At 42.9% G+C, this 16465-nt stretch overlaps 1 protein-coding gene across 12 annotated transcripts in view; it reads left to right on the plus strand.

Moving 5' to 3' along the window:
- LOC110503829 (epithelial discoidin domain-containing receptor 1) overlaps positions 1-16465 on the plus strand; it is a 69136-nt gene that overhangs the window by 22116 nt on the left and 30555 nt on the right. For all 12 annotated transcript variants that reach the window (XM_090227972.1, XM_090227998.1, XM_090228014.1 and 9 more), the window contains exons 2-3: positions 4971-5128; positions 16031-16133. In XM_090227972.1, coding sequence (XP_090084098.1) covers positions 5029-5128; positions 16031-16133 — 203 coding nt within the window. In that variant the 5' untranslated portion in view covers positions 4971-5028. The remainder of the gene's footprint in view (positions 1-4970; positions 5129-16030; positions 16134-16465) is intronic.

The following is a 16465-nucleotide window of genomic DNA, read 5'->3' on the forward strand; positions in this document are numbered from 1 at the left end:
TTCAAGGGAAGGGTGACAGTTTCAAGGGAAGGTGACAGTTTCAAGGGAAGGTGACAGTTTCAAGGGAAGGGCGACAGTTTCAAGGGAAGGGCGACAGTTTCAAGGGAAGGTGACAGTTTCAAGGGAAGGGCGACAGTTTCAAGGGAAGAGTGACAGTTTCAAGGGAAGGTGACAGTTTCAAGGGAAGGGCGACAGTTTCAAGGGAAGGTGACAGTTTCAAGGGAAGGGCGACAGCTTCAAGGGAAGGGTGACAGCTTCAAGGGAAGGGTGACAGTTTCAAGGGAAGGGCGACAGTTTCAAGGGAAGGTGACAGTTTCAAGGGAAGGGTGACAGTTTCAAGGGAAGGGCGACAGTTTCAAGGGAAGGTGACAGTTTCAAGGGAAGGGCGACAGTTTCAAGGGAAGGTGACAGCTTCAAGGGAAGGGCGACAGCTTCAAGAGAAGGCGACAGCTTCAGGGAAAGGGTATCAGAAATTCTTGCAGGATTAGCAAAAATGTTTCAAGGGAAGGGCGACAGTTTCAAGGGAAGGTGACAGTTTCAAGGGAAGGGCGACAGCTTCAAGGGAAGGGTGACAGCTTCAAGGGAAGGGTGACAGTTTCAAGGGAAGGGCGACAGTTTCAAGGGAAGGTGACAGTTTCAAGGGAAGGGTGACAGTTTCAAGGGAAGGGCGACAGTTTCAAGGGAAGGTGACAGTTTCAAGGGAAGGGCGACAGTTTCAAGGGAAGGTGACAGCTTCAAGGGAAGGGCGACAGTTTCAAGGGAAGGGCGACAGTTTCAAGGGAAGGTGACAGTTTCAAGGGAAGGGCGACAGTTTCAAGGGAAGGTGACAGTTTCAAGGGAAGGGCGACAGTTTCAAGAGAAGGTGACAGCTTCAGGGAAAGGGTATCAGAAATTCTTGCAGGATTAGCAAAAATGCCTGCTGGATAGTAGCACTCTAGCTGCCACTATTGTTCTTCTAGCCAGGTCTTTAAAGATTCTCAGAGAATAGCCCCTCAGAACCAGTAGCAGTGTTACCAGGCTGACAACAATCCTGACCTAGCCTGGTCTCTGATCTGTTTGTGTTGTATTGTCAACTACAGCATAAATAAACAAAGGGGTTTTCTACAAAGCAGGATCAATGAGATAGCCATCTAACTTGCCTAACTATTCTAAAATAATGTTGTCGTTTTTAGAAAGATAAGTTTGAAATGTGCATGGTCTAATTGACTCAACAACCAAAAACACATATCTAAGCTTTTTAATGATTCAGAAAATCAACAGTTATTTCTTGTTATTAATTAAAGTTAGCTGGCTAACTCATTGATCCTACTTTGTAGTATACCCCGCTGAGGTGTCAATACCTCACAAACAGATCTGGGACCAGGCTATCACTGACTCACAGACAAAACAACAAAACCATCTGCTCTCGTTCAGGAAAGCCTTCAAGTGCCACCTTGTTTCCCCAGTTGACACTATCGAACACTGTAAGTGCTTGGAAGGTTAAAAGGTGTTTCCTTCTATCCAGGACTCACTGAATGGTTGTGCCTCAGTGACTCCCTCTACTCCCTCTACTGGGTCTGACGGAAACACAGAACAAAGACCTCACTCCTTTCTAACCTCCCCAGTGGGAGGGTTACTATTACTGTCTGTCTGACTGACTGGCTGACTGCGGAGAGAAATGGTCTGTCTGTCTTACTGACTGGCTGACTGGGGAGAGAAACGGTCTGTCTGTCTTACTGACTGGCTGACTGGGGAGAGAAATGGTCTGTCTGTCTTACTGACTGGCTGACTGGGGAGAGAAACGGTCTGTCTGTCTTACTGACTGGCTGACTGGGGAGAGAAACGGTCTTGTCTGTCTTACTGACTGGCTGACTGGGGAGAGAAACGGTCTGTCTGTCTTACTGACTGGCTGACTGGGGAGAGAAACCGTCTTGTCTGTCTTACTGACTGGCTGACTGGGGAGAGAAACAGTCTGTCTGTCTTACTGACTGGCTGACTGGGGAGAGAAATGGTCTGTCTGTCTTACTGACTGGCTGACTGGGGAGAGAAACGGTCTGTCTGTCTTACTGACTGGCTGACTGGGGAGAGAAACGGTCTTGTCTGTCTTACTGACTGGCTGACTGGGGAGAGAAACGGTCTGTCTGTCTTACTGACTGGCTGACTGACTGGGGAGAGAAACGGTCTGTCTGTCTTACTGACTGGGGAGAGAAACGGTCTGTCTGTCTTACTGACTGGCTGACTGGGGAGAGAAACGGTCTGTCTGTCTTACTGACTGGCTGACTGGGGAGAGAAACGGTCTGTCTGTCTTACTAACTGGCTGACTGGGGAGAGAAACGGTCTGTCTGTCTTACTGACTGGCTGGCTGGGGAGAGAAACAGTCTCTGTGGCTGACAGAGAATATAATAGATTTAGAATCAGCTCCTTGTTCTACCCCATGCCCAAACTCAACCCCTTAGAATTAGACTGAGTGGAACGAGCATTCCAACTCAAAGTTGGGCTTGATACCATCAAGTCCTATAGTATGGCAAACTCTCATAATATGGCCCAACTTGAATGGATTTTTTAATGGGCACCATTGATCTTAGCAGTTCCAAGACAATCACATTATACACTGAACAAAAATATAAATGCAACAATTTCAAAGATTTTACTGAGCTACAGTTTATATAAGGCCCCAGTCTAACTCTCTTGCAACTGCTCTGGTGGACATTCCTGCAGTCAGCATGCCGAATGCACGCTCCCTCAAAACTTGAGACATCTGTGGCATTGTGTTGTGTGACAAAACTGCACATTTTAGAGTGGCCTTTTATTGTCCCCAACACAAGGTGCACCTGTGTAATGATCATGCTTTTCAATCAGCTTATTGATATGCCACACCTGTCAGGTGGATGGATTATCTTGGCAAAGGATAAATATTCACTAACATGGATGTAAACAAATTTGTGCACAAAATGAAAGAGAAATATGTTTTTTGTGCGTATGAAAAATGTCTGAGATCTTTTTTTTTTCAGCTCATTGCGTTTATATTTTTGCAAACTACAATATGATTGTCATGAGACATTGCAGTGCCAAAAGGAATCCAAACTTTTGTCAAACTTTCACTGAAGCATACTTTTTCATAAGAACATTTCTTCTCCCTCCCTCATTCCCTCCTTCCCTCTCCCCTCTCTCTGTCTGTTTTATTGTTGTGTGGTGGGACTTAGACAGCTGTTCATAACCATTAGTTAGCCTTGTGAATTAGTCTGGACAAATCATGTAAGTGGATGGAGATGGCAGTGGGATAGGGAGAGAGATAGATGGTTTGCTAAACACCGTGGGCTCGCCTCACTTCCCTCACTAGCATCTCCCTAAACACTGTGGCTTGTTTTTCCACTTAGACATGGCAGCTGCCTGGTGCCTCAAAAACACTTGACTGTCTATGCCAAACATAATCTTGGTTTTGGTTAGCGGTGATTTTCATTTGGTTGTATTTTCTTCAGAACCTAAGGTTTGTGTTTCCATCCGGTTTTGTGATCGCTGGTCAGTAAAAGTATTTTATCAGTTGTAACATTTGTTGAGTACCTTGTTATGGATTGTGACGGGGATCATTTTTAGGATTGTTGACATAGTGGACAGGCCAGCAGAGGGAGATTCTCAGCTCTGGTTCGGCATGCTTAGAGTTACTGGAATCCTGTAAGAGACATATTTCAACATGGTGTCATCTGGCACAGCAGACACACACTGCTTCACTCGTTTGGAAGGCTTGGGTGTTTTCTCAAAACAAGCTGTCTACTCTCTCTCCCTCTCTCTGAACACTTGCACCCTGTATCTGTTGCCTAGCGCCTGTCTTTTGTTCTGGACAGCTGCACTGGCTGGCTATCCCTGAAATCTCCTCTGTGTCACACGCACACACACACACACACACACACACACACACACACACACACACACACACACACACAGACACACACACACACACCACACACACACACACACACACACACACACACACACACACACACACACACACTCTCTACTATGTCATCCATGTCATCTGGACTGCTCCTTCGTTCCATCCTTCTCTTCTGTTCTCTATGCCTACAATTCCACGTTTCACTCGTCTTCATACCTCCCTTCATTCCCTCCCTCTGTCCATCACACTGTCGCTCTCCTTCCTCTGTGTCCCTACAGCTGTGTGTCAGCTGTCGGTCTGTGCCAGTGAAGTCAGTGGGCCCACAGGGACACCAGGCCACCCCTCTACACTCCCTCCCCTACCAGCTGTCTCCCCCTCCCTACCCCCATCACCCCAATCATTAAGCATCCACCAGTAAAACTACTGGACAAGCCTTTTTGTGTCTCGCAGATGGGTAACTACAGCACCCTATCCACCCTATCAGGCCCCAGTCTAACTACTACAGCACCCTATCAGGCCCCAGTCTAACTACTACAGCACCCTATCAGGCCCCAGTCTAACTACTACAGCACTTGAGGAGGAGTTTGTAATAAAGGAGTTGGAAATGACATGATTGACATTTTGAATGCTGAAGGACTAAGTAATGCTGGCTATGCTAATTACACCACCTTCGATTGTTCATTGTGCAACAACAACATATCGAAACAAAGCTAATGTTCTCTGTGCTGTGGTGCCACTGGTCTGTTTTGTTGGATTTTGTTGTGTTGAATTGAGTTATTTTGTTGTGTTATATTGTATTGTGTTGTGTCATATTGTCTTGTATTATATTGTGTCATGTTGTGTTGTATTATATTGCTTACATTTTGAGTTGAGTCCATGGTGTCTGGTTACTCGTACACAGGGATTCATAAATCACAGAGGAAGCTACTGTATCTACTAGACTGGACCTGACATTTAGACAGAAACCCATCCACACGGATTATCACCCCTCTCTCTCATTCTTCCTACTCTCTCGTATTCTGTCTTTCATGATACAAAATAAATGATTCATGCATTTTGAAATCTTCTAATCCTTCCTCTCTCTCTATCCCTCTGTCAGGTATGCCTGTGGTTGTCAGCGCGTCTCCGGACAGGTAACCGGGTGTGTTGCTGGTGCCATGGCAACGCCAGAGCTGCGGCTGTTTCCTGTCATTGTGGTTACCGTCATCCTGGTGGCGTTGTCGGCTGCGGATGACCACGACTGGCACTTTAAACCAGGTGAGAGGTCAAAGGTCAGATGTCAGACAGGAAGTGACTGCTTAAGGTCAAGGTCAAATCAGATCCCCAGAATATGATTGGTCATTATTGTTGAAGAGTTTAGGTTCTCAATAACTTCCCTAGTTAAAGCCAATCATTGACCAATCGGCCAGGTTTAATACAATTGGAGTCACAACAAGGGAAAAAACTATAATCAGAACAGATGTGTTTTACCTTCCATTCAAGATCTCACAGGCACCCCCTCAGAAATGTCAGACAATTCCATCTCGGCCTCACCCATTGCCTTGTCCTCCTCCTCCACCCCTCCATCCCTCGCCCTCTCTGCCCCTTTCTTGTCTACACTCTCCTCACATTGTTGAATGTGTGCCTTAAGTCTGTCCATCCGCTATCAGCAGCCGATCCTGTTTCAGGTCCATGTCTCCTAGGCAGCCATGTGTAAAAGGAGAGAGATGGTAGCAGGGAGAATGAGCCTTGGGTATTCAGCCTCACTAATGTACAGGCCGCTCATCACCTGTCAATCATACAAAGAGAGAGAGAGGGGAAGGAGGGAGGGGAGGAGAGGGATAGAGATAGAGTAGAGAAAATGAAACTCCACAAGGTGAAACCAGAGCTGCCACCTCCAGGGTAGAAGCAGACAGTAAATTATCTGTCTCCCGCACACACACATGCATGCACACGTTTGTGTCATCTGATTTGATCCATATCGTTATTATTTCCACACCGTTGCTGCGGTAATGCAACAAGTCTTTTATAGGAGGAAATAGCCCATTAGTACCAGGATATGAACTGATATGAAGAGTAAATAAAGGAAGGGAAACACCCACCATGTGTGTGAAAGGGGGAGAAAGAGAGATGGAGCGTGGGAAGAAAGCCAATGGCGACAGAGAGGGCAATGACAGAGAGGGGACTAAAAAGAGAGAAGGGGAGGCCTGGAGAGAGAGTTTTATTGGCAGCTAGGTAATGATGTAATGAAACAGGCCTGTCCGTGTGGGGGTGTAGGGGGTAGGTGTGTGTGTGTCTCAGAGGTTTTATCTTCCAACCCCACATTCCTATCCACTGACTCACTGACAGCAACTGAGTTAGAACTTCCCCACTTATCACCCCCCCATGCCCTCATATCACTGACAGCATCATTATCACCCCCCCATGCCCTCATATCACTGACAGCATCATTATCACGTCCCCATATCACTGACAGAATCAGTTATCCACGGCCCCATATCAATGACAGAATCAGTTATCCACGTCCCCATATCAATGACAGTATCAGTTATCCACGTCCCCATATCAATGACAGTATCAGTTATCCACGCACCATATCAATGACAGTATCAGTTATCCATGCCCCCTTATCAATGACAGAATCAGTTATCCACATCACCATATCAATGACAGTATCAGTTATCCACCTCCCCATATCAATGACAGTATCAGTTATCCACAACCCATATCAATGACAGAATCAGTTATCCACGTACCATATCAATGACAGTATCTGTTATCCACGCACCATATCAATGACAGTATCAGTTATCCACGCACCATATCAATGACAGTATCAGTTATCCACGCACCATATCAATGACAGTATCAGTTATCCACGTCCCCATATCAATGACAGTATCAGTTATCCACGTCCCCATATCAATGACAGTATCAGTTATCCATGCCCCCATATCAATGACAGTATCAGTTATCCACGTCCCCATATCAATGACAGTATCAGTTATGCACGTCACCATATCAATGTCAGTATCAGTTATCCATGTCCCCATATCAATGACAGTATCAGTTATCCACGCACCATATCAATGACAGTATCAGTTATCCATGCCCCCTTATCAATGACAGAATCAGTTATCCACATCACCATATCAATGACAGTATCAGTTATCCACCTCCCCATATCAATGACAGTATCAGTTATCCACAACCCATATCAATGACAGAATCAGTTATCCACGTACCATATCAATGACAGTATCTGTTATCCACGCACCATATCAATGACAGTATCAGTTATCCACGCACCATATCAATGACAGTATTAGTTATCCACGCACCATATCAATGACAGTATCAGTTATCCACGTCCCCATATCAATGACAGTATCAGTTATCCACGTCCCCATATCAATGACAGTATCAGTTATCCATGCCCCCATATCAATGACAGTATCAGTTATCCACGTCACCATATCAATGACAGTATCAGTTATCCACGTCACCATATCAATGTCAGTATCAGTTATCCATGTCCCCATATCAATGACAGTATCAGTTATCCACGCACCATATCAATGACAGAATCAGTTATCCACGCACCAGATCAATGACAGAATCAGTTATTCACGTCCCCATATCAATGACAGAATCAGTTATCCACGTCCCCATATCAATGACAGTATCAGTTATTCACTTCCCCATATCAATGACAGTATCAGTTATCCACGTCCCCATATCAATGACAGTATCAGTTATCCACGCACCATATCAATGACAGAATCAGTTATCCACGCACCAGATCAATGACAGAATCAGTTATTCACGTCCCCATATCAATGACAGTATCAGTTATCCACGTCCCCATAGCAATGACAGTATCAGTTATCCACATCCCCATATCAATGACAGCATCATTATCACGTCCCCATATCAATGACAGTATCAGTTATCCACGCACCATATCAATGACAGCATCAGTTATCCACGTCCCCATATCAATGACAGTATCAGTTATCCACGCACCATATCAATGACAGTATCAGTTATCCACCTCCCCATATCAATGACAGTATCAGTTATCCACGCACCATATCAATGACAGTATCAGTTATCCACGTCCCCATATCAATGACAGTATCAGTTATCCACGTCCCCTTATCAATGACAGTATCAGTTATCCACGCACCTTATCAATGACAGTATCAGTTATCCACGTCCCCATATCAATGACAGTATCAGTTATCCACATCCCCATATCAATGACAGCATCATTATCACGTCCCCATATCAATGACAGTATCAGTTATCCACGCACCATATCAATGACAGTGTCAGTTATCCATGTCCCCATATCAATGACAGCATCAGTTATCCACGCACCATATCAATGGCAGTATCAGTTATCCACGTCCCCATATCAATGACAGTATCAGTTATCCACGCACCATATCAATGACAGTATCAGTTATCCACGCACCATATCAATGACAGAATCGGTTATCCACGCACCATATCAATGGCAGTATCAGTTATCCACGTCCCCATATCAATGACAGTATCAGTTATCCACGTCCCCATATCAATGACAGTATCAGTTATTCACGTCCCCATATCAATGACAGTATCAGTTATCCACGCACCATATCAATGACAGTATCAGTTATCCACGCACCATATCAATGACAGTATCAGTTATCCACGCACCATATCAATGACAGTATCAGTTATCCATGTCCCCATATCAATGACAGTATCAGTTATCCACGTCCCCTTATCGATGACAGTATCAGTTATCCACGCACCATATCAATGACAGTATCAGTTATCCACGTCCCCATATCATTGACAGTATCAGTAATATCCACATCCGTATATCAATGACAGCATCATTATCACGTCCCCATATCAATGACAGTATCAGTTATCCACGCACCATATCAATGACAGTATCAGTTATCCACATCCCCATATCAATGACAGTATCAGTTATCCACGCACCATATCAATGACAGTATCAGTTATCCACGCACCATATCAATGACAGTATCAGTTATCCACGTCCCCTTATCAATGACAGTATCAGTTATCCACGCACCATATCAATGACAGTATCAGTTATCCACCTCCCCATATCAATGACAGTATCAGTTATCCACGCACCATATCAATGACAGTATCAGTTAGCCACGTCCCCATATCAATGACAGTATCAGTTATCCACCTCCCCATATCAATGACAGTATCAGTTATCCACAACCCATATCAATGACAGAATCAGTTATCCACGTACCATATCAATGACAGTATCTGTTATCCACGCACCATATCAATGACAGTATCAGTTATCCACGCACCATATCAATGACAGTATCAGTTATCCACGCACCATATCAATGACAGTATCAGTTATCCACGTCCCCATATCAATGACAGTATCAGTTATCCACGTCCCCATATCAATGACAGTATCAGTTATCCATGCCCCCATATCAATGACAGTATCAGTTATCCACGTCACCATATCAATGACAGTATCAGTTATGCACGTCACCATATCAATGTCAGTATCAGTTATCCATGTCCCCATATCAATGACAGTATCAGTTATCCACGCACCATATCAATGACAGTATCAGTTATCCATGCCCCCTTATCAATGACAGTATCAGTTATCCACCTCCCCATATCAATGACAGTATCAGTTATCCACAACCCATATCAATGACAGAATCAGTTATCCACGTACCATATCAATGACAGTATCTGTTATCCACGCACCATATCAATGACAGTATCAGTTATCCACGCACCATATCAATGACAGTATTAGTTATCCACGCACCATATCAATGACAGTATCAGTTATCCACGTCCCCATATCAATGACAGTATCAGTTATCCACGTCCCCATATCAATGACAGTATCAGTTATCCATGCCCCCATATCAATGACAGTATCAGTTATCCACGTCACCATATCAATGACAGTATCAGTTATCCACGTCACCATATCAATGTCAGTATCAGTTATCCATGTCCCCATATCAATGACAGTATCAGTTATCCACGCACCATATCAATGACAGAATCAGTTATCCACGCACCAGATCAATGACAGAATCAGTTATTCACGTCCCCATATCAATGACAGAATCAGTTATCCACGTCCCCATATCAATGACAGTATCAGTTATCCACGTCCCCATATCAATGACAGCATCATTATCACGTCCCCATATCAATGACAGTATCAGTTATTCACTTCCCCATATCAATGACAGTATCAGTTATCCACGTCCCCATATCAATGACAGTATCAGTTATCCACGTCCCCATATCAATGACAGTATCAGTTATCCACGCACCATATCAATGACAGAATCAGTTATCCACGCACCAGATCAATGACAGAATCAGTTATTCACGTCCCCATATCAATGACAGTATCAGTTATCCACGTCCCCATAGCAATGACAGTATCAGTTATCCACATCCCCATATCAATGACAGCATCATTATCACGTCCCCATATCAATGACAGTATCAGTTATCCACGCACCATATCAATGACAGTATCAGTTATCCACGTCCCCATATCAATGACAGTATCAGTTATCCACGCACCATATCAATGACAGTATCAGTTATCCACCTCCCCATATCAATGACAGTATCAGTTATCCACGCACCATATCAATGACAGTATCAGTTATCCACGTCCCCATATCAATGACAGTATCAGTTATCCACGTCCCCTTATCAATGACAGTATCAGTTATCCACGCACCTTATCAATGACAGTATCAGTTATCCACGTCCCCATATCAATGACAGTATCAGTTATCCACATCCCCATATCAATGACAGCATCATTATCACGTCCCCATATCAATGACAGTATCAGTTATCCACGCACCTTATCAATGACAGCATCATTATCACGTCCCCATATCAATGACAGTATCAGTTATCCACGCACCATATCAATGACAGAATCGGTTATCCACGCACCATATCAATGGCAGTATCAGTTATCCACGTCCCCATATCAATGACAGTATCAGTTATCCACGTCCCCATATCAATGACAGTATCAGTTATTCACGTCCCCATATCAATGACAGTATCAGTTATCCACGTCCCCATATCAATGACAGTATCAGTTATCCACGCACCATATCAATGACAGTATCAGTTATCCACGCACCATATCAAAGACAGTATCAGTTATCCACGCACCATATCAATGACAGTATCAGTTATCCACGCACCATATCAATGACAGTATCAGTTATCCACCTCCCCATATCAATGACAGTATCAGTTATCCACGCACCATATCAATGACAGTATCAGTTATCCACGCACCATATCAATGACAGTATCAGTTATCCACGCACCATATCAATGACAGTATCAGTTATCCACGCACCATATCAATGACAGTATCAGTTATCCATGTCCCCATATCAATGACAGCATCAGTTATCCACGCACCATATCAATGACAGTATCAGTTATCCACATCCCCATATCAATGACAGTATCAGTTATCCACGCACCATATCAATGACAGTATCAGTTATCCACGCACCATATCAATGACAGTATCAGTTATCCACGTCCCCTTATCAATGACAGTATCAGTTATCCACGCACCATATCAATGACAGTATCAGTTATCCACCTCCCCATATCAATGACAGTATCAGTTATCCACGCACCATATCAATGACAGTATCAGTTAGCCACGTCCCCATATCAATGACAGTATCAGTTATCCACGTCCCCTTATCGATGACAGTATCAGTTATCCACGCACCATATCAATGACAGTATCAGTTATCCACGTCCCCATATCAATGACAGTATCAGTTATCCACGCACCATATCAATGACTGTATCAGTTATCCACCTCCCCATATCAATGACAGTATCAGTTATCCACGCACCATATCAATGACAGTATCAGTTATCCACGTCCCCATATCAATGACAGTATCAGTTATCCACGTCCCCTTATCGATGACAGTATCAGTTATCCACATCCCTATATCAATGACAGCATCATTATCACGTCCCCATATCAATGACAGTATCAGTTATCCACGCACCATATCAATGACAGTATCAGTTATCCATGTCCCCATATCAATGACAGCATCAGTTATCCACGCACCATATCAATGACAGTATCAGTTATCCACGTCCCCATATCAATGACAGTATCAGTTATCCACGCACCATATCAATGACAGTATCAGTTATCCACGCACCATATCAATGACAGTATCAGTTATCCACGTCCCCTTATCAATGACAGTATCAGTTATCCACGCACCATATCAATGACAGTATCAGTTATCCACGCACCATATCAATGACAGTATCAGTTATCCACGCACCATATCAATGACAGTATCAGTTATCCACGTCCCCATATCAATGACAGAATCAGTTATCCACGCACCAGATCAATGACAGTATCAGTTATCCACGCACCATATCAATGACAGTATCAGTTATCCACGTCCCCATATCAATGACAGTATCAGTTATCCACGTCCCCATATCAATGACAGAATCAGTTATCCACGTCCCCTTATCAATGACAGTATCAATTATCCACGCACCATATCAATGACAGTATCAGTTATCCACGCACCATATCAATGACAGTATCAGTTATCCACGCACCATATCAATGACAGTATCAGTTATCCACGCACCATATCAATTACAGTATCAGTTATCCACGTCCCCATATCAATGACAGTATCAGTTATCCACGCACCATATCAATGACAGTATCAGTTATCCACGCACCATATCAATGACAGTATCAGTTATCCACGCACCATATCAATGACAGTATCAGTTATCCACGTCCCCATATCAATGACAGTATCAGTTATCCACGCACCATATCAATGACAGTATCAGTTATCCACGTCCCCATATCAATGACAGAATCAGTTATCCACGCACCAGATCAATGACAGTATCAGTTATCCACGCACCATATCAATGACAGTATCAGTTATCCACGTCCCCATATCAATGACAGTATCAGTTATCCACGTCCCCATATCAATGACAGAATCAGTTATCCACGTCCCCTTATCAATGACAGTATCAATTATCCACGCACCATATCAATGACAGTATCAGTTATCCACGCACCATATCAATGACAGTATCAGTTATCCACGCACCATATCAATGACAGTATCAGTTATCCACGCACCATATCAATTACAGTATCAGTTATCCACGCACCATATCAATGACAGTATCAGTTATCCACGCACCATATCAATGACAGTATCAGTTATCCACGCACCATATCAATGACAGTATCAGTTATCCACGTCCCCATATCAATGACAGTATCAGTTATCCACGCACCATATCAATGACAGTATCAGTTATCCACGTCCCCATATCAATGACAGTATCAGTTATCCACGTCCCCATATCAATGACAGTATCAGTTATCCACGTCCCCATATCAATGACAGTATCAGTTATCCACGCACCATATCAATGACAGTATCAGTTATCCACGTCCCCATATCAATGACAGTATCAGTTATCCACGTCCCCATATCAATGACAGTATCAGTTATCCACGCACCATATCAATGACAGTATCAGTTATCCACGTCCCCATATCAATGACAGTATCAGTTATCCACGTCCCCATATCAATGACAGTATCAGTTATCCACGCACCATATCAATGACAGTATCAGTTATCCACGTCCCCATATCAATGACAGTATCAGTTATCCACGCACCATATCAATGACAGTATCAGTTATCCACACACCATATCAATGACAGTATCAGTTATCCATGCCCCCATATCAATGACAGCATCCATAACAATAACTGAGTTACACCCCCCCCCCCACCCCACTAGCATCACCCCTTTATCGCCTCTCATTTTCCATCACCCCCCCACACCCCCTTCCTTTCACTCACGTTGAAGACTGGTTCTCTGCCCTCTATTTGGTCATGTCTGGCCCTCTAGTGAAGTCATGGCAGATAGTTAAGTCGTTTGATAATGCCTGGTTGATATATGCCTGCAGGACTGTTGTCGGGGCTGATATTTTCACAGGGCAGAGTAGAGCTGTCCATTTAATCTGTTCACTGTCTGCCCTATGTCCTCCTTATCCCCTCTTTCACTATCCCCTCCACTTCCACCTTCTCCTCTTCTTTCTCCTCCCCTCCCCCTCCTCATGCCCCTCTTCCTTCTCTTTCTCCTTCCCCTCCTCCTCTTTTTACTCCTGTATTCACCTCACCTCATCTGCCTGTTAAAGTAAAAACCATGGAGAATGATACCTCTTCAGGGTTATAAACTAACAGAAGGTTATCTGTTTGTAATGACCTTGGCAGCTCCTATTCTTCAATATTCATCCTATTGGAATATTAATTAACATTGACTCTACGTGTTTCTTCCTGAGTGACTAGAAGAGAAATAAGAGGTGACAAGGACATTATTGGATGAGCTCCCCTACGCAGTGTGATGATGTGTCCCAAATGGCACCCTATTCCCTATGGAATGTATTGCTTTTGACCAGAACCTTGGAGTAGGGTGCCTTGTAGGAAAGATAGGAAATATAGAGAAGGAAAGATAGGGAATATAGACAAGGAAAGATCGAGACGGAGATTACTTAATGCTGCGTGACCAATGACTGGCTCCAACAATGACATGTACAGGTGTAGGATCACCCTGTTGTTGCAGGACATTTCGCAAACTTGTAGTGTGTTCGACTTGATTTGCCTTAACAAAAATGTCCATTAATTATAATCCACACAATAATGAACATTTCCTGTAGCTGCAGGATTATTTTCCTGCTGTGAGAAACAGGTCAAATTAAGATCCTTTTAGCTATCATGTTACTCCTGATGTATGATAGTAGAATATGTATGATTGTAGAATGTGTATGATGGTAGAATGTGTATGATAGTACATTGTATGATAGTAGAATATGTATGATAGTAGAATGTGTATGATAGTACAATGTGTATGATAGTACAATGTGTATGATGGTAGAATGTGTATGATAGTACATTGTATGATAGTAGAATATGTATGATAGTAGAATGTGTATGATAGTACAATGTGTATGATAGTACAATGTGTATGATGGTACATTGTGTATGATAGTACAATATGTATGATAGTACAATATGTATGATAGTACAATGTATGATAGTAGAATGTGTGTGATGGTACAATGTGTATGATAGTACAATGTGTATGATAGTACAATGTATGATTGTAGAATGTGTATGATAGTAGAATGTGTATGATAGTAGAATGTATATGATAGTACAATGTATGATTGTAGAATGTATATGATAGTAGAATGTGTATGATAGTAGAATGTGTATGATAGTAGAATGTATATGATAGTACAATGTATGATTGTAGAATGTATATGATAGTAGAATGTGTATGATAGTAGAATGCGTATGATAGTAGAATGTATATGATAGTACAATGTGTATGATAGTACAATGTGTATGATAGTAGAATATGTATGATTGTAGAATGTGTATGATAGTATAATGTGTATGATAGTATAATGTATGATAGTAGAATGTGTATGATTGTAGAATGTGTATGATAGTACAATGTGTATGATAGTACAATGTGTATGATAGTACATTTTATGATAGTAGAATGTGTATGATAGTAGAATGTGTATGATAGTACAATGTGTATGATAGTACAATGTGTATGATAGTACAATGTGTATGATAGTACAATGTGTATGATAGTACAATGTGTATGATAGTACAATGTGTATGATAGTACAATGTGTATGATAGTACATTGTATGATAGTAGAATGTGTATGATAGTAGAATGTGTATGATAGTACAATGTGTATGATAGTACAATGTGTATGATAGTATAATGTTCTATTCTGTCCTCTACTCTCTGTATGACAGGTGTGATGAATGTTACGTAGTCTCTTTCTCATTCTTGTCCCCCCCTCTCTCTGTCTGTGTCTCCCTTTCTCTCACACACACACACACACACAAACACTAACGCACGGTCACATGTACACACACACACGCACACACACACACACACACACACACACACACACACACACACACACACACACACACACACACACACACACACACATCCATGCAGCTCAGTGTCGTTATGCCCTGGGAATGGAGGATGGCACCATCCCTGACTCTGACATCACGGCTTCCAGCGCCTGGTCAGACTCTACTGAGGCCAAACACGGCAGGTACGTATGTCGGTGTGTGTGTGTGTGCCTGCCTGCCTGCCTGCCTGCCTGCACTGCATGTGTTGTGTGTATTATTGCATACCTTCCAAAGGGAAGAAGCCCAGCAGCTGGCCTGTATAGCTCTGTGCCAGCTGTTATTGTAGCTTATCTCTGTGTTTCTGGTTTCCATGATTCTAAGACTCTGTGACCTTTGACATATTTGGGTCCTTTGTACCTCAATGCTTGGCTGTGAAGAGTGCAAATAGAGTATTCAAAGTATGTGTGTGTGTGTGTGTGTGTGTGTGTGTGTGTGTGTGTGTGTGTGTGTGTGTGTGTGTGTGTGTGTGTGTGTG

The sequence above is a fragment of the Oncorhynchus mykiss genome, chromosome 3, assembly GCF_057628025.1.
Source record: "Oncorhynchus mykiss isolate SJ-2025 chromosome 3, ASM5762802v1, whole genome shotgun sequence".
Taxonomy (NCBI): domain Eukaryota; kingdom Metazoa; phylum Chordata; class Actinopteri; order Salmoniformes; family Salmonidae; genus Oncorhynchus; species Oncorhynchus mykiss.